General features: G+C 47.5%; 1 protein-coding gene across 5 annotated transcripts in view; it reads right to left on the reverse strand.

Moving 5' to 3' along the window:
• Positions 1 to 27,481, reverse strand: part of apba2b (amyloid beta (A4) precursor protein-binding, family A, member 2b) — a 302,071-nt gene that overhangs the window by 10,388 nt on the left and 264,202 nt on the right. For all 5 annotated transcript variants that reach the window (XM_041178422.1, XM_041178426.1, XM_041178425.1 and 2 more), the window contains 2 exons: positions 19,370 to 19,582; positions 12,242 to 12,361 (listed from right to left, as the gene is read on the reverse strand). In XM_041178422.1, the coding sequence (XP_041034356.1) occupies positions 12,242 to 12,361; positions 19,370 to 19,582 (333 nt within the window). The remainder of the gene's footprint in view (positions 1 to 12,241; positions 12,362 to 19,369; positions 19,583 to 27,481) is intronic.

The following is a 27,481-nucleotide window of genomic DNA, read 5'->3' on the forward strand; positions in this document are numbered from 1 at the left end:
TCCCCGTCCCCTCTCCCCACCCCCTCTCCCTGTGGGATCTCTCCCCACCCCCTCTCCCCACCCCCTCTCCCTGTGGGATCTCTCCCCACCCCCTCTCCCATTGGGATCTCTCCCCACCCCCTCTCCCCACCCCCTCTCCCTGTGGGATCTCTCCCCACCCCCTCTCCCTGTGGGATCTCTCCCCACCCCCTCTCCCCGTCCCCTCTCCCTGTGGGATCTCTCCCCACCCCCTCTCCCATTGGGATCTCTCCCCACCCCCTCTCCCCGTCCCCTCTCCCTGTGGGATCTCTCCCCACCCCCTCTCCCATTGGGATCTCTCCCCACCCCCTCTCCCCACCCCCTCTCCCTGTGGGATCTCTCCCCACCCCCTCTCCCCGTCCCCTCTCCCCACCCCCTCTCCCTGTGGGATCTCTCCCCACCCCCTCTCCCTGTGGGATCTCTCCCCGTCCCCTCTCCCTGTGGGATCTCTCCCCGTCCCCTCTCCCTGTGGGATCTCTCCCCACCCCCTCTCCCTGTGGGATCTCTCCCCACCCCCCTCTCCCCACCCCCTCTCCCTGTGGGATCTCTCCCCACCCCCTCTCCCTGTGGGATCTCTCCCCGTCCCCTCTCCCCACCCCCTCTCCCTGTGGGATCTCTCCCCACCCCCTCTCCCTGTGGGATCTCTCCCCACCCCCTCTCCCTGTGGGATCTCTCCCCGTCCCCTCTCCCTGTGGGATCTCTCCCCACCCCCTCTCCCTGTGGGATCTCTCCCCACCCCCTCTCCCTGTGGGATCTCTCCCCACCCCCTCTCCCCGTCCCCTCTCCCCACCCCCTCTCCCTGTGGGATCTCTCCCCACCCCCTCTCCCTGTGGGATCTCTCCCCACCCCCTCTCCCCGTCCCCTCTCCCTGTGGGATCTCTCCCCACCCCCTCTCCCCCGTCCCCTCTCCCTGTGGGATCTCTCCCCACCCCCTCTCCCTGTGGGATCTCTCCCCACCCCCTCTCCCCCACCCCCTCTCCCTGTGGGATCTCTCCCCACCCCCTCTCCCCGTCCCCTCTCCCTGTGGGATCTCTCCCCACCCCCTCTCCCCGTCCCCTCTCCCTGTGGGATCTCTCCCCACCCCCTCTCCCTGTGGGATCTCTCCCCACCCCCTCTCCCTGTGGGATCTCTCCCCACCCCCTCTCCCTGTGGGATCTCTCCCCACCCCCTCTCCCCGTCCCCTCTCCCTGTGGGATCTCTCCCCACCCCCTCTCCCTGTGGGATCTCTCCCCACCCCCTCTCCCCACCCCCTCTCCCTGTGGGATCTCTCCCCACCCCCTCTCCCTGTGGGATCTCTCCCCACCCCCTCTCCCTGTGGGATCTCTCCCCACCCCCTCTCCCCACCCCCTCTCCCTGTGGGATCTCTCCCCACCCCCCTCTCCCCGTCCCCTCTCCCTGTGGGATCTCTCCCCACCCCCTCTCCCTGTGGGATCTCTCCCCACCCCCTCTCCCTGTGGGATCTCTCCCCACCCCCTCTCCCCGTCCCCTCTCCCTGTGGGATCTCTCCCCACCCCCTCTCCCTGTGGGATCTCTCCCCACTCCCTCTCCCTGTGGGATCTCTCCCCACCCCCGCCTGAGACACCTGCTGGCAATGGTGCTCTATGCCCAGTTAGCAGACCTGAGTTTTCACGCCATTTCTCTTTAAGCACAGGCACGCTGTAAAGAGCTTAAAGATGAACTCTGTGTGTGTGCAGCATTCTCCCCTTCTGCACATGCACAGAAACTCCAAAGACTGTCAGGACTTGGGAGTTTCCGACAAGCAACTAAGTGTGACTTTTATAACACCTGCTAAACTCTGTCTCTCTCCTTACACCTCAAACATTGCACAGAGGAACAGGGCAGGATGACACTTTGAATGGAGAACCACTGAGCATCTCTCCCCAGATTTTATTTTATATTTTTATCAATTCATTCACAGGATGTAGGCATCTCTGGCTATGCTAGTGACATGTCCCTAAGATATGAAATAAATCGAACTGTGTAAACCAACTTTATTCTTTCTTTTGCTTATTTAAAAGTGAACTTTATGACCCAAAAGATGGCTGCTACAGGTCACATGATTCACCAGATTGGCCACAGTTTCTAGTAATTTCCAACAGCAGTTACAAGGATAAAAAGACTCCCACCCTCATCCTTGTGGAATCTCATCTCTTTATAAGAACCCATTATAATCCACGAATCTAGAAGACCAGCAGACTTGTCTCCCCAGCCTGGACTATAACAAAGGGAGAGCCATCGAAACTTGCTATACCTTCAGAGGCACTAAACAACATCATCTATCTGCTATCTTTGAATTAAGGTAAACAATGGATTGTAACCCAAAGCACACAAACTGCTTGTTAGGTTGCAATTAACTCACTAATGAACATCACATGACCCAAGTATCTAGCCTTTGGACAGCTTTTAATATTTTTCTAGCCTCACAAGGCAGTCTGCCTCCAACATGCAAACAAAAAAAAGCTGACAAAGCAGACTGCTACACGTCAAACCCTCTTCAAAGCTTGTGTATCTGGAAGCCACTGGTTATCGCCACTGCATAACAGACCAAGTCTCTGAATATCAACCTCATCTCACTAGGCTGCCATCATCTTTAACAGAATTCTACATTATGCCTTCAGCCAGGAGCTCACCTTAATTGGAACTTCTCAGCGAGGGAACCCCCTCTGGATTTGGATTTTCTGGCCTTTGAAAATGACATGTTTGATATCTATTTCTATGGTTCATTTTACTGTTAATTTATTCATAGTTGTAAAACACACTCTTTTCTATCCCCCTTACTACATACGTGTGCGTGTGTGCGTGTGTTCATGTGTACATGTGACCTTGTGATCATCCCTCAGGTTTGATTGTGTGAATAAACTAAATTTCTGATTTAATCCAAAAAGAGTTTGCTGTGACTTGAAATAAGCACCAGAGCCTATTTTTAGATAAAAAAAACACCCCTTCTTATGGACAGATGGCAAGAGAGTAAAAGGAGTTTAGTTTTGCCTTATTTGGTTCTTGACTGATAAGGGGTCAAAGATTATGGGGAGAAGGCGGGAGAATGGGGTTGAGAAACTTATCAGCCATGATTGAATGGCGGAGCAGACTCGATGGGCTGAAAGGCCCAATTTCTGCTCCTATGTTTTATGGTCTTATGCCTCTCTCTCCTGTCCATAACACCAACATTTAATGCCCATCCCTAATTGCCCTTGAGAAGGTGGTGGTGAGCTGCTTATGTGAACCGCTGCAGTCCATGTGGTGTAGGTACACCCAGAGTGCTGTTAGGGAGGGAGTTCCAGGATTTTGTCCCAGTGACAGTGAAGGAACAGCGATATATTTCCAAGTCAGGATGGTGTATCGCTTGGAGGGGAACTTCCAGGTGGTGATGTTCCCATCTGTCTGCTGCCTTTGTCCTTCTAGGTGATAGAGGTGGAGGGTTTGGAAAGTGCTGTCGAAGGAGCCTTGGAGAGTTCCTGCAGTGCACCTTGTAGATGGTACATGCTGCTGCTACTGTGCATCGGTGGTGTGGTGGATATTTAAGGTGGTGGATGGGGCACCATCAAGTGGGCTGCTTTATCCTGGATGTTGTGAGTTTCTCGAGTATTGTTGGATCTGCACTCATCCCTGTCAGTGGAGGCTGAACTGTAGGGGATGGTGGAGCTGCCTTGTGATTTTGTAAGGGAGATTTGTATACAGCTGAATTACTGACCACCATCTCAGCTCCAGAAGTGATTATCTCACTATCCCAACACCAGATGTTTAACATAATTAAACAAAGGAATAATATTTGCATGACAATTCCTACAAATCCCAGTTGCTGTTCCTTTTCAGGTCCATTATAATGAAATGTTTGGTACCTTTATTGGAACTGAAAATGGGAATTTAGAGAACAAAGTGCATCACAGGTTAGATCTAGGGTAAAGCTCCCTCTTCACTATCCCCATCAAACACGCTCAGGGCAGGTACAGCACAGGGTTAGATACAGAGTAAAGCCCCCTCTACATTGTCCCCATCAAACACTCCCAGGACAGGTACAGCACGGGGTTAGATACAGAGTAAAGCTCCCTCTACACTGTCCCCATCAAACACTCCCAGGACAGGTACAGGATGGGGTTAGATACAGAGTAAAGCCCCCTCTACACTGTCCCCATCAAACACTCCCAGGACAGGTACAGCACGGGGTTAGATACAGAGTAAAGCTCCCTCTACACTGTCCCCATCAAACACTCCCAGGACAGGTACAGCACGGGGTTAGATACAGAGTAAAGCCCCCTCTACACTGTCCCCATCAAACACTCCCAGGACAGGTACAGCACGGGGTTAGATACAGAGTAAAGCTCCTTCTACACTCTCCCCAACAAATACTCACAGTGTAGGACAAAAACAGAATTACCTGGACAAACTCAGAACTGTTGAAGGGTCATGAGGACTCGAAACGTCAACTCTTTTCTTCTCTGCCGATGCTGCCAGACCTGCTGAGTTTGTCCAGGTAATTCTGTTTTTGTTTTGGATTTCCAGCATCCGCAGTTTTTTGTTTTTAACTCCCAGTGTAGGGTTAGATACAGAGTAAAGCTCTCTCTACCGCAGAACCAGAACAGTACACACAACGCTGCATATTTTGGATGCTGCTCTATTTTTAGATGGACAGCTTGCACCAAATAAGTTTCCACTTTTAAATTGTGTCTCATAGGATCAAGTAAACTCAGAACAATATCCAACTCGATAGGCAGCAGGAAGAGAGGGAGTAGGGAGGCAGAGATTGTAACTGAGGTCAGAACACTGGAACTCAATTAGGAAACAGCTGGATGCTGCGATAAGGAGGTAGTCAGGTTGTTATTGTGAAACGATGAGAAGAAATGGGCTAACAGACCTCCATGAGCTTGCAGTGTAGGGTGTCATACTTCCTGCAATATCTTTTACATCTCATTCCAACCATACTGTGTGTCATTTTTCATCAGATCAAGAGACAAAGCAGTTATCTGTTCCCAGTGTGATCTCATTTGCTGAGGCCACTGACTAGATAAATTCAGAGTACTGCCAAGTTTTAGTTTAAACCTCAAGGAATAGAGGTGAAAGGTTGACCAAAGAGGTCAAAGCTCAGTAGTGAAGATTTGAAGTATAAATATCCAGTCCTAGCAGCACTAGTTAGGGTTCGGTTGGAGGTTATTTATCTGATGCTGTTTTTTTATATATCTCATTTCTCCTTTCATTAAAATTAATTAGTTGGAATCCAACACACCCAGACTGATAGCCAGACTGTCTGTGCAGCCTCTCACTGCCACCTGCTGGTCGTTCAGTACTGTCATCGATCCTTCGAAACAAGGGTGGCGTCTGCCAGGCTTCATGATGTGTGTCCTCAGGTCACTCAGGCCAATCCTGGTGCAGATGAGACACGAGTTGCCCTGAAGACAGGGGCAGTCTTGAACCAGGCTTCTGCTCTCTTCTCCTTCTGCTTTTGTTGCTTCTCCACAGCAGGGTTTATGTGGTCAGTTCTGAGTGTGTTGCAGCTGGTTGGATGTGACACCAGCACATGACACGATTAGTGGCAAGTTCCTCCCTTGCACCAATGTCAGTTTGTCCCTTTACAGTGAGGCCTTCAACGTGTCCTCCTTGAGGACGAGTGGCTTCCTTAAGTTGTGAAAAGAGGATCTGTTTTGGAAGCTGATTATTTGACATTATTCACTTGCGTTGCCATGGCCTCCAGGCTGAAAAACGGGATTAGTTTAGTCAGATCTTTGTTGACCGGCAGGGACACAATGGGCCGAGCGGCCTCCTCCTGTGCTGTCAATGTCTATGAATCCGAGTCCACGACACGAGGATGCAGTGTCCAGACCAGAGGAGCTGATTTCACAGTGTCATGTTTGTGATACTGGAGGAATCGGCTTCAGGGAGGGTGCGAGTTTGTTGACCTGTCCTCTCACTTGCCTTTGAGGATCCTGCGGAGACACCACTTGCTGGGGATTCGCCAGCATCTGGAGGTGTTTTTTGGTAAGTGATCCAAGTCTCACTGACACATAGAAGGGTGGTGACAACAACAACAGTGTTGTAGACTTTAGGAGATCTCTTCGTTGAAGACTGGTTGTGCAACTTTTGGAAGGTTTAGCTGATTCCAGGGATTGGATCTCTGCTTTGATGGTGACCTTTTGAGAAAGGTAGCTGCCCAGAAATGGGAAGCATTCAATGACTTCTAAAGTATTCCCATTAAGAACAATAGCTGGAGATGTAGGTGCTTATCCAGGAGAGGCCTAGAGGGGGATTTTGATCTTGTGGATGTTGAGTGAGACACCAACCCATTTTTATGCAGAGTTGAAGAGATTGAGGGTGGCCTGAATGTTGCTTGCAGTGTGAGCTATTGCATAGTCCTCGGCAGATTGTAAGTCATGGACATGCTGGAGGGTCACTTTAAGTCTTGGCTCTCAGCCTGTTGAGGTTGAAAAGCTTCCCTGTGAGTCGAGACTCAATCACGACCCCTTTGTTGAAAACGAACAAGTTCCATGACCAGGCTGAAGTAGATGGTGAAAAGAGTTGGCACAATCACACAACCTTGCTTAATGTCCATCTGGATACGAAAGGGTTGCAATGGACAGCTGCTGTACACACCACTATACAGCTGTACACACCGCAAAACAGCTGCTGTACAAACCGCCATACAGCTGCTGTACACACCGCCATACAGCTGCTGTACACACCGCCATACAGCTGCTGTACACACCGCCATACAGCTGCTGTACACACCGCCATACAGCTGCTGTACACACCGCCATACAGCTGCTGTACACACCGCAAAACAGCTGCTGTACAAACCGCCATACAGCTGTACACACCGCCATACAGCTGCTGTACACACCGCCATACAGCTGCTGTACACACCGCCATACAGCTGCTGTACACACCGCCATACAGCTGCTGTACACACCGCCATGCAGCTGTACACACCACTATACAGCTGCTGTACACACCACCATACAGCGGCTGTACAAACCACTATACAGCTGCTGTACACACCGCCATACAGCTGCTGTACACACCGCCATACAGCTGCTGTACACACCGCCATGCAGCTGTACACACCGCCATACAGCTGCTGTACACACCACTATAAAGCAGCTGTACAAACCGCCATACAGCTGCTGTACACACCGCCATACAGCTGCTGTACACACCGCCATACAGCTGTACACCGCCATACAGCTGCTGTACACACTGCCATACAGCTGCTGTACACACCGCCATACAGCTGCTGTACACACCGCCATACAGCTGCTGTACACACCGCCATACAGCTGCTGTACACACTGCCATACAGCTGCTGTACACACCGCCATACAGCTGCGGTACACAGCGCCATGCAGCTGTACACACCACTATACAGCTGCTGTACACACCGCTATACAGCGGCTGTACACACCGCTATACAGCTGCTGTACACACCACTATACAGCTGCTGTACACACCGCCATACAGCTGCTGTACACACCGCCATACAGCTGCTGTACACACCGCTATACAGCGGCTGTACACACCGCTATACAGCTGCTGTACACACCACTATACAGCAGCTGTACAGACCGCCATACAGCTGCTGTACACACCGCCATACAGCTGCTGTACACACCGCCATACACCTGCTGTACACACCGCCATACACCTGCTGTACACACCGCCATACACCTGCTGTACACACCGCCATACACCTGCTGTACACACCGCCATACAGCTGCTGTACACACCACTATACAGCGGCTGTACAAACCGCCATACAGCTGCTGTACACACCACTATACAGCAGCTGTACACACCACCATACAGCTGCTGTACACACCGCCATACAGCTGCTGTACACACCGCCATACAGCTGTACACACCGCCATGCAGCTGCTGTACACACCGCCATACAGCTGCTGTACACACTGCCATACAGCTGCTGTACACACCGCCATACAGCTGCTGTACACACCACCATGCAGCTGCTGTACACACCGCCATACAGCTGCTGTACACACCGCCATACAGCTGCTGTACACACTGCCATACAGCTGCTGTACACACCGCCATACAGCTGCTGTACACACCGCCATACAGCTGCTGTACACACAACGCCATGCAGCTGCTGTACACACCGCCATGCAGCTGCTGTACACACCGCCATGCAGCTGCTGTACACACCGCCATACAGCTGCTGTACACACCGCCATACAGCTGCTGTACACACCGCCATACAGCTGCTGTACACACCGCCATACAGCTGCTGTACACACTGCCATACAGCTGCTGTACACACCGCCATACAGCTGCTGTACACACCGCCATACAGCTGCTGTACACATCGCCATACAGCTGCTGTACACACCGCCATACAGCTGCTGTACACACCGCCATACAGCTGCTGTACACACCGCCCTACAGCTGTACACATGGCCATACAGCTGTACACACCGCCATACAGCTGCTTTACACACCGCCCTACAACTGCTGTACACACCGCCATACAGCTGCTGTACACACTGCCATATAGCTGCTGTACACACCACCGTACAGCTGCTGTACACACCACCATACAGCTGCTGTACACACCGCCATACAGCTGCTGTACACACCGCCATACAGCTGCTGTACACACCACCATACAGCTGCTGTACACACCGCCATACAGCTGCTGTACACACCGCCATACAGCTGCTGTACACACCGCCATACACCTGCTGTACACACCGCCATACAGCTGCTGTACACACCGCCATACAGCTGCTGTACACACCGCCATACAGCTGCTGTACACACCGCCATGCAGCTGCTGTACACACCACCATGCAGCTGCTGTACACACCGCCATGCAGCTGCTGTACACACCGCCATACAGCTGCTGTACACACCACTATACAGCTGCTGTACACACCGCCATATAGCTGCTGTACACACCGCCATACAGCTGCTGTACACAACACCATACAGCTGCTGTACACACCGCCATACAGCTGCTGTACACACCGCCATACAGCTGCTGTACACATCGCCATACAGCTGCTGTACACACCACTATACAGCTGCTGTACACACCACTATACAGCTGCTGTACACACCGCCATACAGCTGTACACACCGCCATACAGCTGCTGTACACACCGCCATACAGCTGCTGTACACACCACTATACAGCTGCTGTACACACCACTATATAGCTGTACACACCGCCATACAGCTGTACACACCGCCATACAGCTGCTGTACACACCGCCATGCAGCTGCTGTACACACCGCCATACAGCTGCTGTACACACCGCCATACGGCTGCTGTACACACCACTATACGGCTGCTGTACACACCACTATACAGCTGTACACACCGCCATACAGCTGCTGTACACACTGCCATGCAGCTGCTATACACACTGCCATGCAGCTGCTGTACACACTGCCATGCAGCTGCTGTACACACTGCCATGCAGCTGCTGTACACACCACGATACAGCTGCTGTACACACCGCCATACAGCTGCTGTACACACCACTATACAGCTGCTGTACACACCACTATACAGCTGCTGTACACACCGCCATACAGCTGCTGTACACACTGCCATACAGCTGCTGTACACACCGCCATACAGCTGCTGTACACACCGCCATACAGCTGCTGTACACACCGCCATACAGCTGCTGTACACACTGCTGTACACACCACTATACAGCTGCTGTACACACCACCATACAGCTGCTGTACACACCGCCATACAGCTGCTGTACACACCGCCATACAGCTGCTGTACACACCGCCATACAGCTGCTGTACACACCGCCATACAGCTGCTGTACACACCGCCATACAGCTGCTGTACACACCGCCATACAGCTGCTGTACACACCGCCATACAGCTGCTGTACACACCGCCATACAGCTGCTGTACACACCGCCATACAGCTGCTGTACACACCGCCATACACCTGCTGTACACATCGCCATACAGCTGCTGTACACACCGCCATACAGCTGCTGTACACACCGCCATACAGCTGCTGTACACACCGCCATACAGCTGCTGTACACACCGCCATGCAGCTGCTGTACACACCGCCATACAGCTGCTGTACACACCGCCATGCAGCTGCTGTACACACCGCCATACAGCAGCTGTACACACCGCCATACAGCTGCTGTACACACCGCCATACAGCTGCTGTACACACCGCCATGCAGCTGCTGTACACACCACCATGCAGCTGCTGTACACACCGCCATGCAGCTGCTGTACACACCACCATACAGCTGCTGTATACACCGCCATACAGCTGCTGTACACACCGCCATACAGCTGCTGTACACACCGCCATACAGCTGCTGTACACACCGCCATACAGCTGCTGTACACACCGCCATACAGCTGCTGTACACACCGCCATGCAGCTGCTGTATACACCGCCATACAGCAATTGCAGGATAGCAACAAATTTTGCTGGACATCTAAACCTCTGGAGGATTTTCCCAAAGGGCTTCATGGGTGATGGAGTCAAACATATTTGACACATCAACAAAGGCCACGTTGAGCACTTTGTGTTGTTACAGAGACTTGTTTTAGATTTGTTGAGCTAAAAATAACCAGAAACTACTTTGAGTCTTTGGAAGTAAAGTCTTTGTCGACAGGTAGGTGGAGGTTCAGGAGGATTCACGTGAGAATTTTCCCCACAGTAGACAGATGGAAACGCCTCTGCAGTTCCCACAAATTGATTTATCATCCTTCTTGAAGTTGGGATGACCTTGATGGAAGGACACACCTACCTGGCGTATGAGGGTCAGTGTCAGGGGAAGGTAACTATTTGACAGAGCCCTCTAGTCCATACAGTAAAATCAGGCTGAGCTAACCTCACTCCAATCTTACTGAGAGATGAATCCATTTGTGACATCCCTTGCACAGCATCTTCACGGACAGTGCCACATATTTAAATAAAGGAACAAGATTTTCATAAAACAATCAGTTAAATGAATATCACAAACAAGAAAGCAACGACCAAAATTTTTCACTAATACCCATATATTCATACACACACTGCCCCTCCCTAGTGATATGTTCATACACACACTGCCCCTCCCTAGTGATATATTCATACACACACTGCCCCTCCCTAGTGATTGCTCACTGCAGCTTCTGATGAGCTAAAGTCACAGTATGATGCAGGACAAGAGAATTTAATTTCCCTGAAAGCAGATGAACAGAGCCCAATGAGGGGGTGTGTCGGCCTCCCTGAACAAGGAGAATCTGCAGCCGAGTGATGTTCTGTGCTGCCAGCAGAGGGCAGTGCTGGACTGTGACCCAATGGATCTCCTCACTCAGAATAAGCCTGGGACAATTCAATCAGTTGCATCTTGATTGAATTGGACAGCATGAAACTTGAGCCCCAGCAGTTTAAAACTTCAAGTAACTGTTAGCTGTGGTTCAGGGGGCTAACACTTTCACCTCTGAATCATAAAGTCAAAGGTTCAAATCCAGAGACATCAGCATAAAATCCAGCTCAAGCACTTAGTACCATACTGAGGGAGTGCTGCACTGTCAGAGGGTCAGTACTGAGGGAGTGCCGCACTGTCGGAGGGTCAGTACTTAGGGAGTGCCGCACTGTCGGAGGGTCAGTACTGAGGGAGTGCTGCACTGTCGGCGGGTCAGTACTGAGGGAGTGCCGCACTGTCAGAGGGTCAGTACTGAGGGAGTGCCACACTGTCGGAGGGTCAGTACTGAGGGCGTGCTGCACAGCGGAGGGTCAGTACTGAGGGAGTGCTGCACTGTCAGAGGGTCAGTACTGAGGAAGCGTTGCACTGTCGGAGGGTCAGTACTGAGGGAGTGTCGGTGGGTCAGTACTGAGGGAACGCTGCACTGTCGGAGGGTCAGTACTGAGGGAGCGTTGCACTGTCGGAGGATCAGTACTGAGGGGGTGCTGCAACGTCGGAGGGTCAGTACTGAGGGAGTGCTGCACTGTCGGAGGGTCAGTACTGAGGGAGTACTGCACTGTCGGAGGGTCAGTACTGAGGGAGTGCTGTACTGTCGGAGGGTCAGTACTGAGGGAGTGCTGCACTGTCAGAGGGTCAGTACTGAGGGAGTGCTGCACTGTCGGAGGGTCAGTACTGAGGGAGTGCCGCACTTTGGAGGGTGAAATATTGTTTTAAGGAAGATCAGGAGTGGGATGCTTAGCTTTTGTTTTTAACCCTTTCGTGGTCCGGGAGTTTGATCATGACCCACCCTGCCCTGTGTACTCACAATGCCGTTCTGTACACTGAAGCCCAGCTGATACTTGAGGTCTGGACGTTTGATCAGCACAGTGGTAACAGGAGGACAGCTCACAATGTTCAGCTTAACCTGAACCTGATTCTTCAAACCCTGAAAAACAAGAAATGTGGTTAAATTACCAGGAGTGAAGGATTTTAATCATTGATCTCAGAGACTCTCAGGATCAATCACTGATCTCAACTGGAACAAAAGTACGGAGACTGGAATCAGGGCTGAGCAATGGGGAGCTCCAGGTTAGTCTGGAGGTAAAAGACAGTCTGTGTGAGTGTGAATGAGGGCATAAGTGTAGGCATGAAGGTGTGTATATGTGAGAGTGCATTAAAAGGATCAGGATGAAGATGAGCTCCAGTTCCTGCATGATACAACAGTCTGCTGACAGTCACTGTCTGAGCTGGCACATGAACAACGGACTCAGGTGAGCTTTTCGATGATTCAGTTGAGCTTTCGCCCAACAACAGGCGGCATCTTTAGGGCAGGAATGACATTCTGTCTGTGTGTGTGTGTGTGTGTGTGGGGGGGTGGGGGAGAAGGAAGGAGACAGTTCAGGGGGCTGCACTGCCTCAGAGATCACAGATCACAACCCTGGGAAACTGGGGTATGGGTAGGTTAGGGGGCGGGCGGTGGGGGGTGGGGTTGGACATAAGAACTAGGAGCAGGAGTAGACCATTTGGCCCTTTGAGCCTACTCTGCCATTCAATAGGATTGTGGCTGATCTTCTACTTCAATACCGTTTTCCTGCACTATCCCCGTGTCCCTTAATGTTTTTAATACGTAAAAATCTATCAATCTCAATCTTGAACATACTCAATGACTGAGCCTCCAAAGCTCTCCTGGGCAGAGAATTCCAAAGATTCACCACACTCCGAGTGAAGAAATTCCTCCTTATCTCAGACCTAAATGACCTGTCCCTTTTTCTGAGACTTTGTCCCCTGGTTCTAGACACCCCAGCCAGGGGAAACATCCTTCCTGCATCTACCCTGAGCCCTGTAAGAATTTTGCGTGTGTGTGAAATCACCGCTCATTCATCTAAACTCCAGAGAACAAAGGCCCAGTCTATTTATTCTTTCCTCATAGGACAATCCCTTCATCCCAGGAATTAATTTAGTGAACCTTTGTTGCACTTTCTCTGTGGCAAATATATCTTTCCTTGGGTAAGGAGACCAAAACTGCACACATTACTCCAGGTGCAGCATCACTTTATATAATTGCAGTATGACATCTTTACTCCGATACTCAAATCCTCTTGCGATGAAGGCCAACAAACCATTTGTCTCCAAATTGCTTGTTGTACCTGCATGTTAACTTTCAGTGACTCATGAACAAGGACACCCAAGTCCCTTTGAAGTTCGACATTTCCCAGCGTCTCACCATTTAAGAAATACTCTCTGTTTCTCCTAAGTGGATAACCTCTCATTTCTCCATGGTTTATTCCATCTGCCAAATTATTACCCGCTCACTTAGCCTCTCCAAATCCCCTTCACATCCTCCTCTCAGCCCACACTTCCACCTAGTTTAGTGTCATCTGCAAACATGGAAATATTACATTTAATCCCATATCCAAACCAGTGGTGCAGATTGTGAATACCTGGGGCCCACACCTTGTGGTACATCACTAGTTACAGTCTGCCAACCTGAAAATGACCCATTTATTCTTACTCTGTTTTCCAGTTCTCAATCCGTATCAGTATATTACCCCCAATCCCATGTGCCCTAATTTTGTTTGCTAATCTCATGTGGGACCTTATCAAAAGCTTTCTCAAAATCTAAATATAGCACATCCACAGGTTCCCCCTTATCTATTCTGCCAGTTAAAGCCTCAAAATGCTACAACTGGTTTATCCAACATAATTATCCTTTCATAAATCCATGTTGCCCAATCCTATCATATGCTTTATTATAGATTCTGGCATTTTCCCTAATAGTGATGTCAGGCTAACAAGTCTACAGTTCCCTGTTTACTCTCTCCCTCCTTTCTCAAAGAGTAAGATTACAGTTCCACCTTCCAATCTGGAGGAACCATTCCAGAGTCTATAGAATTTAGAAAGATGACCACCAATGCATCTACTCTCTCTATAACCACCACTTTCAACACTCTGACATGTAGATTATCAGGTCCAGGGGATTTCCATTAACTTCTCTATTTTTTTACTGATATTAATATCCTGCAGTTCCTCATGTATACTAATCCCTTGAATCTCCACTATTTCTGGGAGGTTTTTAGTATTTTGCTCCATGAAAACAAACACGAGTATTTGTTTAGTTTCTCTGCCATTTCCTTATTCCCCATTATAAAATCTCCTGAATCCGCTTGTAATGGACCCACTTGTTTTTGCTCATCTTTTCCTTTTTACATATGTATTGAAGCTTTTACAGTCAGTTTTTGTTTCTTGCTAGTTTACTCCCATATTTTCCCTTTCTTAATCTTTTTCTTGGCCCTCCTTTGCAGAATTGTAAACTGTTCCCAATTCTCAGGCTTATCACAAAAGCAAAATGGAAATCTGAAACAAAAACAAAAATAGCTGGAAATACTCAGCAGGTCTGACAGCATCTGTGGAGAGAAAGACAGAGCTAGCGTTTCAAGTCCATATGACTCTTCTTTAGAACTTCATCAGTTTTGATGAAGAGCCATACGGACTTTAAACATTAACTCTGTCTTTCTCTCCGCAGATGCTGTCAGACCTGCTGAGTTTTTCCAGCTATTTTTGTTTTTGTCTCAGGTTTATCATTTTTGGCAACTTTATATGTCTCTTCCTTTGATTTAATGCAATCCTTAATTTCTCTCATTAGCCATGGTTGCAACACATTCCTTGCTGGGTTTTTGTGCATTATAGGAATGTATTTTTGTTGTAAACTATGTATTAGCTCTTTAACTGTTATCCATTGCCTGTCTACCATCACATTTTTAACATAGTTTCCCGATCTGCCATAGCCAATTTTCCCCTCATACCCTCATAGTTTCCTTTATTTAGATTTAATACCCTCGTCTCTGATTTTTAAAAATTCATTCATGGGATGTGGGCACTGCTGGCTGGGCCAGCATTTATTGCCCATCCCTAATTGCCCTTGAGAAGGTGGTGGTGAGCTGCCTTCTTGAACCGCTGCTGTCCCTGTGGTGTAGGTACACCCACAGTGCTGTTAGGGAGGGAATTCCAGGATTTTGATTCAGTGACAGTGAAGGAATGGCGATATATTTCCAAGACAGGATGGTGAATGGCTTGGAGGGGAATTTCTAGGTGGTAGTGTTCCCATCTATCTGCTGCCATTGTCCTTCTAGATGGTGGTGGTCGTGGGTTTTGAAGGTGCTGTCAAAGCAGGCTTAGTGAGTTCTTCCAGTGCATCTTGTAGATGGTACACACTGCTGCTACTGTGCGTCGGTGGTGGAGGGAAGTGAATGTTTGTGGGTGGGCTGCCAATCATGCAGGCTGCTTTGTCTTGGGTGGTGTCAAGCTTCTTAAGTGTTATTGGAGCTGCACTCACCCAGGCAAGTGGAGAGTATTACATCAAATCCCTGAATGTCAAGGGCGATGAATAGATTCTCTCCTGCTGGAGATGGTCATTGCCTGGCACTTGTGTGGCGTGAATGTTACTTGCCACATGTCAGCCCAAACCTGAATAATTGTCCAGGTCTTGCTGCATTTGGACATGGACTGCTTCAGTATCTGAGGAGTTGCGAATGGTGCTGAACATTGTGCAATCATCAGCGAACATCCCCACTTCTGACCTTATGATGGAAGGAAGGTCATTAATGAAGCAGCTGAAGATGGCTGGGTCCAGGCACTACCCTGAGGAACTCCCGCAGTGATGTCCTTAGATATGATCCATTGGATGTGAAATCACTAGCTCTATCTACTGCTTGCTGCTTATACTATTTGATACACAAGTAGTCCTGTGTTGTAGCTTCATCAGTTTGACACCTCATTTATGCCCTCCTGCACACTTCATTGAACCAGGGTTGATCCCCTGGCTTGATGGTAATGGTAGAGTGGGGGCTATGCTGGGCCATGAGGTTATAGATTGTGTTCGAGTATAATTCTGCTGCTGCTGATGGTCCACAGCACCTCATGGCGCCCAGTCTTGAGTTGCTAGATCTGTTTGAAATCTATCCTATTTAGCACGGTGGTAGTGCCACACAACATGATGGAGGGTGATCTCAATGTGAAGACGGGACCTCATCTCCACAACAACTGTGCGGTGGTCACTCCTACCGATACTCTCACGGACAGACGCATCTGCGGCAGGCAGGTTGGTGAGGATGAGATCAAGTATGTTTTTCCCTCTTGCTGGTTCCCTCACCACCTGCTGCAGATCCAGTCAAAGCAGCTATGTCCTTTGGGACTCGGCCAGTGCAGTCAGTAGTGGTGCGGCCGAGCCCTCTTGGTGATGGACATAGAAGTTCCCCACCCAGAGTACATTCTGTGCCCTTGCCACCCTAAGTGCTTCCTCCAAGTGGTGTTCAACATGGAGGAGCACTGATTCATCAGCTGAGGGAGGGCGGTACGTGGTAATCAGCAGGAGGTTTCCTTACCCATGTTAGACCTGATGCCATGAGACTTCATGGGGTCCAGATTTGATGTTGAGGACTCCCAGGGCAACTCCCTCCTGACTGTATACCGCTATCCCATCGCCTCTGCTGGGTCTGACCTGCAGGTGGGGCAGGACATGCCCAGGATGGTGATGGTGGTGCCTGATACATGATCTGTAAGGTATGATCCTGTGAGGATGACTATGTCGGGCTGTTGCTTGACTAGTCTGTGAGACAGCTCTCCCAATTTTGGCACAAGCCCCCAGATGTTAGTAAGGAGGACTTTGCAGGGTTTACAGGGCCGAGTTTGCCGTTGTCGTTTCCGGTGCCTAGGTCGTTGCTGGGTGGTCTGTCTGGTTTCATTCCTTATTATTGACTTTGTAGCGGTTTGATACAACTGAGTGGCTTGCTAGGCCATTTCAGAGGGCATTGGTGTGCGTCTAGAGTCACATGTAAGCCAGACCAGCTAAGGACAGCAGATTTCTTTCCCTAAAGGACATTAGTGAACCAGATGGGTTTTTATGACAATCAACAATGGTTTCATAGCTATCATTAGACTTTTAATTCCAGATTTTTTATGGAGTTGAAATTCACATCTGCCATGATGTGATTCGAACCTGGGTCTCCAGAGAATTACCCCTGGGTCTCTTGATTATTAGTCCAGTGACAATACCACTATGCCACCGTCACTTTCAAACAATGTAAAATTCTATCATATTATGGTCACTCTTTCTTAAAAGGCTCCTTTACAACAAGATTATTAATTAAACCTTTTTCATTGCACAATCCTAGACTTAAAATAGCTTGTTCCCAACTTGGTTCCTCAAAGTAGAACTCTAGTAAATTATCTTGAATACATTCCAAGAATTCGTCCTCCACAACATTAGTACCGATTAGGTTTACCAGTCTATATGTAGATTGAAATCCCCCATGATTACTGTATTACCCTTGTTACACACACTCTAATTTCCTGATTTATACTGTGATTTAAATTACCATTGCTGTTTGGCGGCCTATAAACAACTTCCACCAATGTTTTCTGCCCCTTGCCATTTCTTAGTTTCACCCAAAATGATTCCACGTGTTCATCTTTAAGGTCATCTCTCACGACTGTACTAAAGCCCTCTTTAATTAACAGAGCTACCCCACCACCTTTTCCCAGCTTCCTGTCCTTCTTGAATGTCACATATCCTTAGATATTCAAGTCCCAGCTTTGGCTTCTTTTTACCCACGGCTCTGTAACAGGTATTAGGTCATAAGTATGAATTTCTATTTGAGCTGACAATTCATCTGTTTTACTGCAAAGGCAGGCATTCAGATAGACTCCTTAATTCAGTTTTTCCACTGTTTTTGTAAACTCTGCCCCTATCTGCTGGCACACTCTTAAGTTTGCAATCACTGTCCCTTCCTGTCATATCTGATTATCATTACCTTTACTGCTACCTTGAACATTTCCCTTTAATTTAGTCAATCGTCACCCCTTTTATTTAGTTCCAAGCCTGCTCTACTTCCTTAGTTATACGATTCATTAGAACACTGATCCCAGCACGATTCAAATATAGACCGTCCCAATGGTAGAGATCCCACTTTCCCTAGTACTGGTGCCAAAGCCCCACAAACCGGAACCCACTTTTTGCACACCAGTCTTTGAACCACACTTTCATCCCTCTAATTTTATTTACCCTATGCCAATTAGCACGTGGCTCAGGTAATAATCCAGAGATCTGCTTTGTAATTTAGTGCCTAGCTCCTCATACTCCCTCTGCAGAACCTCTTTCCTAGTTCTACCTATGTAGTTGGTATCTACATGAACCACAACAACTGGATCCTCCCCCTCCCACTGCAAGTTCCTCTCCAGCCCTGAGCAGGTGTCCTGAACCCTGGCACCGTCAGCCTTCTGGTTTCTCACTCGCGGCTGCAGAGAACAGAGTCTATCCCCCATCTATACTGTCCCCTACTAGCACTACGTTCCTTTTAGTTCCCCCCACTTGAATGCCTCTTTGTACCATGGTTCCATGGTCAGCCTGCTCATCCACACCGCAGCCCTCACTCTTGGCTATGCAAGCTGCAAGAACCTCAAACATGTTGGTCAGTTGCAAGGGCTGAGGCTCTTCCTCTCCCACCTTCCCGATCCCCTTAGCGGCCTGATTCACAATCACACCCTCCTGTCCCTGGCCACTGACCAAATTAGATGATGCTAACCTAAGAGTGGTGGCTGCCTTCTGCAACTAAGCCTCCATGTAACATTCCCCCTCCATGACACGTCGCACTGGCATCCAGGAGCACCCACATGCTGCAGCCGTGACACATCACCTTCCCTGCCATCTTTACTGTGTTCATTAAATAAAATTATTTTTCATAATTAAGTTATAGCTCCCCTCTTCACCGAACTCCCTCACTCACCAAACTCCCAACTTGACACTCCGTGCACTCAAAGCAGCACTGAGTGCAGACTCCTGCACTGGGAGGGGGGTCAAGGGACACATCAACTCTCCTTCATCCTCTCTCCCTCCCAGTCTGAGCTTTAAGTTGAACTCTCTGACAAGGTTCAGTATAACTATCATACCAGGCGGTACCTTAATGATTCCTTGGCAGGTGGTGAGTGGGAGGCCGACTAGGCTGGTGCCATTAATGGACATTATTTGGTCTCCAATACTGAGCTTCCCTGAGCGAGCTGCTGGTCCTGCATTCATCATATTTGCCAGGATGACAGTGGGCAGGATTGAGCCCCATCCCGATTCCACAATCACAACCCCAAAGATCTCCCCTTTTAGCTTCTCAACGTGTAGCTGTGGAAACAGTGAGAAAGACAACAAACCCCAATATTACAGAGTAAAGTACCAGTGACCAAAAATCCAAATCACATTCACAATCACATCATTAGCAGCATCATCCTGGGGGCATTGTGTACCAGGGAGAGGGTGGGGAGAGCATCCCGGGGGAGGGGTGGTTATACCCAAGGGGGCGTGTGGGGAGCATGTACCAGGGCGGAGTTTGGACCCAGTGGATGGAGGGAAAGAGTGTACTGGATGAGTATCTACCTGGGGGAGGAGGGAGGGCCAGGTGGAGTGTGTACGCAGGGAAGGCTAGTGAGGGAGAGTGTACTCGGGGAGGCGAGGGGGGAAGCAGGTACACAGGGGAGGGAAGAAAGGTACACATGGAAGGAGCAAGGGGAGAGCAGGTGTGCAGGGGGAGGAGGGAGGGCAGTGCACAATGGGGAGGAGAGAAAGGGGGAGTGTACAGAGGGAAGGTGGGAAGGGGAGTGTAAACACAGGGGAGGGGTGAGACAAAGGGATTAGGAGCAGGAGTAGGCCGTTTGGCCCTTCAAACCTGCTCCGCCATTTAATAAAGTCATGGTTTTTTTCTGATTGTGGTCTCAACTCCACTCTCCTGTCTGTCCTCCAAAACCCTTGACTCCCTCGTTAATCAAAAATCTGTCTAACTCAGCCTTGAATAAATTCAATGACCCAGCCTCCACTGTTCTCTGGGGAAGAGATTTCCACAGACTAACGACCCTCTGAGAGAAAAAAATTCTCCTCATCTCCATCTTAAAAGAAAGACCGTTTATTCTTACCCTGTGTCCCCTGGTCCTGGTCCCCAACAAAAGCAAACATCCTCCTGGCATCCACCCAATCCTCAGGATCTTGCATGTTTCAATCAGATTATCTCCAACGGGTATAACTCCAACCTGTTCAACATTCCTCACGAGATCAGCCCCTCACCCAAGTGATGACCCAGTGAACCTTCTCTAAACTGTTTCTAAAGCAATTACAGCTTTATTTAAATACGGAGATCAAAACTGACACACAATACTCCAGATTTGCTCTCACCAAGGTCCTGTACAGCCGTGGTAAAACGTCCCTGCTTTTATATTCCATTCCTCTTGCAATAGACGCCGACATTCCTTTTGCCTCCCTAATCATTTGCTGTACCTGCAAACTAACTTTATGGGCTGAACATTGCATTGTTGGGCAGCGCATGCTCGACCTGAATGAGTATAAAACGATGCGTGATGATGTCAGGTGAGTGTCCCGCTATCATCGCACACTCGCGCCATATTTCAGTTGGCAGCGTGGCCGCCAACAATTTACAGGCCTATTGAGGCCGTTTAATGTTCTAATTAAATGAAACTTTTCGCTACCCGTCCAACTTCACAGGTTGGCAGGGCAGTCGAAAAGGCCAAGCGGCCTTTGGATTTTTTGTGAAACCTCATCCACAGGCGGGACAAGGTTTCGATCCGTGATTTAAAAAAAATTTTAAATTTCCAATCGAATATGTAACATGTCCCTGCTCATGTGACAGAGTCACATGGGGGGTCATGTTATTAAAAAAGATAAAGAATTTTAAAATGTTATGTTCAAAAAGCTTCAGCTCCCTGAGGCAGCTCTGCGCCCCAGAGAGATTTTACTGCACATACCCGCGCGCAGGTGTGAACTTCTGTCCTCGCCCTCCTCCCCCCCCACCCCACCCCACCAAACCCCACCCCACAACACACACACACACACACACATACATATACAACACACACACATACAACACACACACACAACCCACACACACATACATACAACACACACACATACATACAACACACACACACACATATACAACACACACACATACAACACACACACACACATACAACACACACACACACATACAACACACACACACACATACATACAACACACACACACACATACATACAACAAACACACACACACACACACATACAACAAACACACACACACATACAACACACACACACAACCCACACACACACATACATACAACACACACACACACATACATACAACACACACACACGCATACATACAACACACACACACATACATACAACAAACACACACACACACATACAACACAACACACACACACACATACAACACACACACACACATACAACACACACACACACATACAACACACACACACACATACAACACACACACACACATACAACACACACACACACACATACAACACACACACACACACATACAACACACACACACATACAACACACACACACATACATACAACACACACACACACACATACATACAACACACACACACACATACATACAACACACACACACACATACATACAACACACACACAGGCAACACACACACATACAACACACACACATACATACAACACACACACACACGCATACATACAACACACATGCACACGCATACATACAACACACATGCACACATACAACACACACACAAAACACACACACATACAACACACATATATACAACACACACATATACAACACACACACACACACATACATACAACACACACACACACACATACAACACACACAACCCACACACACACATACATACAACACACACACACATACATACAACACACACACATACATACAACACACACACACACATACAACACACACACACACATACAACACACACACACATACATACAACACACACACACATACAACACACACACACACACACACATACATACACACACACACGCATACATACAACACACACACGCATACATACAGCAAACACACACACATACATACAACAAACACACACACACATACATACAACAAACACACACACACATACATACAACACAACACACACACACACATACATACAACATAAACACACACACATACATACAACACACACACATACATACAACACACACACACATACATACAACACACACACATACATACAACACACACACACACATACATACAACACACACACACACATACAACACACACACACATACAACACACACACACATACAACACACACACACACACACATACAACACACACACACACAACACACACACACACACACACATACATACAACACACACACACACATACATACAACACACACACAGGCAACACACACACAACACACACGCACAACACACACACATACAACACACACACAACACACACGCACAACACACACACATACAACACACACATACAACACACACACACATACATACAACACACATGCACACGCATACATACAACACACATGCACACGCATACATACAACACACATGCACACATACAACACACACACAAAACACACACATACAACACACACACATACAACACACACATATACAACACACACACACACGCAACACACACACACACATACAACACACACACACATACATACAACACACACACACACGCATACATACAACACACACACACACGCATACATACAACACACATGCACACACATACATACAACACACATGCACACATACATACAACACACATGCACACATACAACACACACACAAAACACACACACACATACAACACACACACATACAACACACACACACACACGCAACACACACACATACAACACACACACACACAACACACACACACAGGCAATACACACACACACATACAACACACACACACAACACACACAACACACACACATACAACACACACAACACACACACATACAACACACACACAACACACACGCACACATACAACACAACACACACACACATACAACACACACGCACACATACAACACACACACACACACATACAACACACACGCACACATACAACACACACACACACGCACATACAACACACACAGGCACATACCACACACATACAACACACACACATACAACACACACACACACAACACACACACGCACACACAACACACACACAACACACATGCACACATAAAACACACACACATACAACACACACACACACATACAACACACACACACATACAACACACACACACATACAACACACACATACAACACACACACACATACAACACACACACATACAACACACACACATACAACACACACACATACAACACACACACATACAACACACACACATACAACACACACACATACAACACACACACATACAACACACACATACAACACACACATACAACACACACATACAACACACACACACACACATACATACAACACACACACACATACAACACACACACACACATACATACAACACACACACACACATACATACAACACACACACACATACATACAACACACACACATACATACAACACACACACATACAACAAACACACACACATACAACACACACACACATACATACAACACACACACACATACATACAACACACACACACACACACATACATACAACACACACACACACATACATACAACACACACACACACATACATACAACACACACACAGGCAACACACACACAACACACACGCACAACACACACACATACAACACACATACAACACACACACATACATACAACACACACACACACGCATACATACAACACACATGCACACGCATACATACAACACACATGCACACATACAACACACACACAAAACACACACACATACAACACACATATATACAACACACACATATACAACACACACACACACATACATACAACACACACACACACATACATACAACACACACACACAACCCACACACACACATACATACAACACACACACACATACATACAACACACACACACACATACAACACACACACACATACATACAACACACACACGCATACATACAACACACACACGCATACATACAACACACACACGCATACATACAACAAACACACACACATACATACAACAAACACACACACACATACATACAACAAACACACACACACATACATACAACACAACACACACATACATACAACATAAACACACACACATACATACAACACACACACACATACATACAACACACACACACACATACATACAACACACACACACACATACATACAACACACACACACACATACAACACACACACACATACAACACACACACACATACAACACACACACATACACACACATACAACACACACACACATTCATACAACACACACACACAACACACACACACACACACACATACAACACACACACACACATACATACAACACACACACAGGCAACACACACACAACACACACGCACAACACACACACATACAACACACACACATACAACACACACACATACATACAACACACATGCACACGCATACATACAACACACATGCACACGCATACATACAACACACATGCACACGCATACATACAACACACATGCACACATACAACACACACACAAAACACACACACACATACAACACACACACATACAACACACACATATACAACACACACACACACGCAACACACACACACATACAACACACACACATACATACAACACACACACACACGCATACATACAACACACACACACACGCATACATACAACACACATGCACACGCATACATACAACACACATGCACACATACATACAACACACATGCACACATACAACACACACACAAAACACACATACACATACAACACACACACATACAACACACACATACAACACACACACACACACGCAACACACACACATACAACACACACACACACACACAACACACACACACACATACAACACACACACACATACAACACACACACAACACACACAACACACACACATACAACACACACAACACACACACATACAACACACACACACACAACACACACGCACACATACAACACAACACACACACACATACAACACACACGCACACATACAACACACGCACACATACAACACACACACACACGCACATACAACACACACAGGCACATACCACACACATACAACACACACACATACAACACACACACACACAACACACACACGCACACACAACACACACACGCACACACAACACACAACACACACACAACACACATGCACACATAAAACACACACACACACACATACAACACACACACACACATACAACACACACACATACATACAACACACACACACACGCATACATACAACACACACACACACGCATACATACAACACACATGCACACGCATACATACAACACACATGCACACATACATACAACACACATGCACACATACAACACACACACAAAACACACATACACATACAACACACACACATACAACACACACATACAACACACACACACACACGCAACACACACACATACAACACACACACACACACACAACACACACACACACATACAACACACACACACACATACAACACACACACAACACACACAACACACACACATACAACACACACAACACACACACATACAACACACACACACACAACACACACGCACACATACAACACAACACACACACACATACAACACACACGCACACATACAACACACGCACACATACAACACACACACACACGCACATACAACACACACAGGCACATACCACACACATACAACACACACACATACAACACACACACACACAACACACACACGCACACACAACACACACACGCACACACAACACACAACACACACACAACACACATGCACACATAAAACACACACACACACACATACAACACACACACACACATACAACACACACACACATACAACACACACATACAACACACACACATACAACACACACACACATACAACACACACACACATACAACACACACACACATACAACACACACACATACAACACACACATATACAACACACACATACAACACACACACACAACCCACACACACACACATACATACAACACACACACATACAACACACACACACATACATACAACACACACACACACATACATACAACACACACACACATACATACAACACACACACACACATACATACAACACACACACATACATACAACACACACACACACACACATACAACACATACATACAACACACATACATACAACACACACACACATACATACAACACACACACACATACATACAACACACACACATACATACAACACACACACATACATACAACACACACACACAACCCACACACACATACATACAACACACACACACATACATACATACAACACACACATACAACACACACACGCATACATACAACACACACACATACATACAACAAACACACACACACATACATACAACACAACACACACATACATACAACATACACACACACACATACATACAACACACACACACACACATACAACACACACACACATACACACAACACACACACACACATACAACACACACACACACATACAACACACACACACATACAACACACACACACATACAACACACACACACACACATACAACACACACACACACATACATACAACACACACACACACATACATACAACACACACACACACACATACAACACACACACACACACATACATACAACACACACACACATACATACAACACACACACAGGCAACACACACACAACACACACACAACACACACACATACAATACACACACACACACAACACACACACACACACAGGCATACATACAACACACATGCACACGCATACATACAACACACACGCATACATACAACACACACACAAAACACACACACACACATACAACACACACACATACAACACACATATACAACACACACACACGCA

This window comes from Carcharodon carcharias, chromosome 32 (assembly GCF_017639515.1).
Source record: "Carcharodon carcharias isolate sCarCar2 chromosome 32, sCarCar2.pri, whole genome shotgun sequence".
Classification (NCBI taxonomy): Eukaryota; Metazoa; Chordata; class Chondrichthyes; order Lamniformes; family Lamnidae; genus Carcharodon; species Carcharodon carcharias.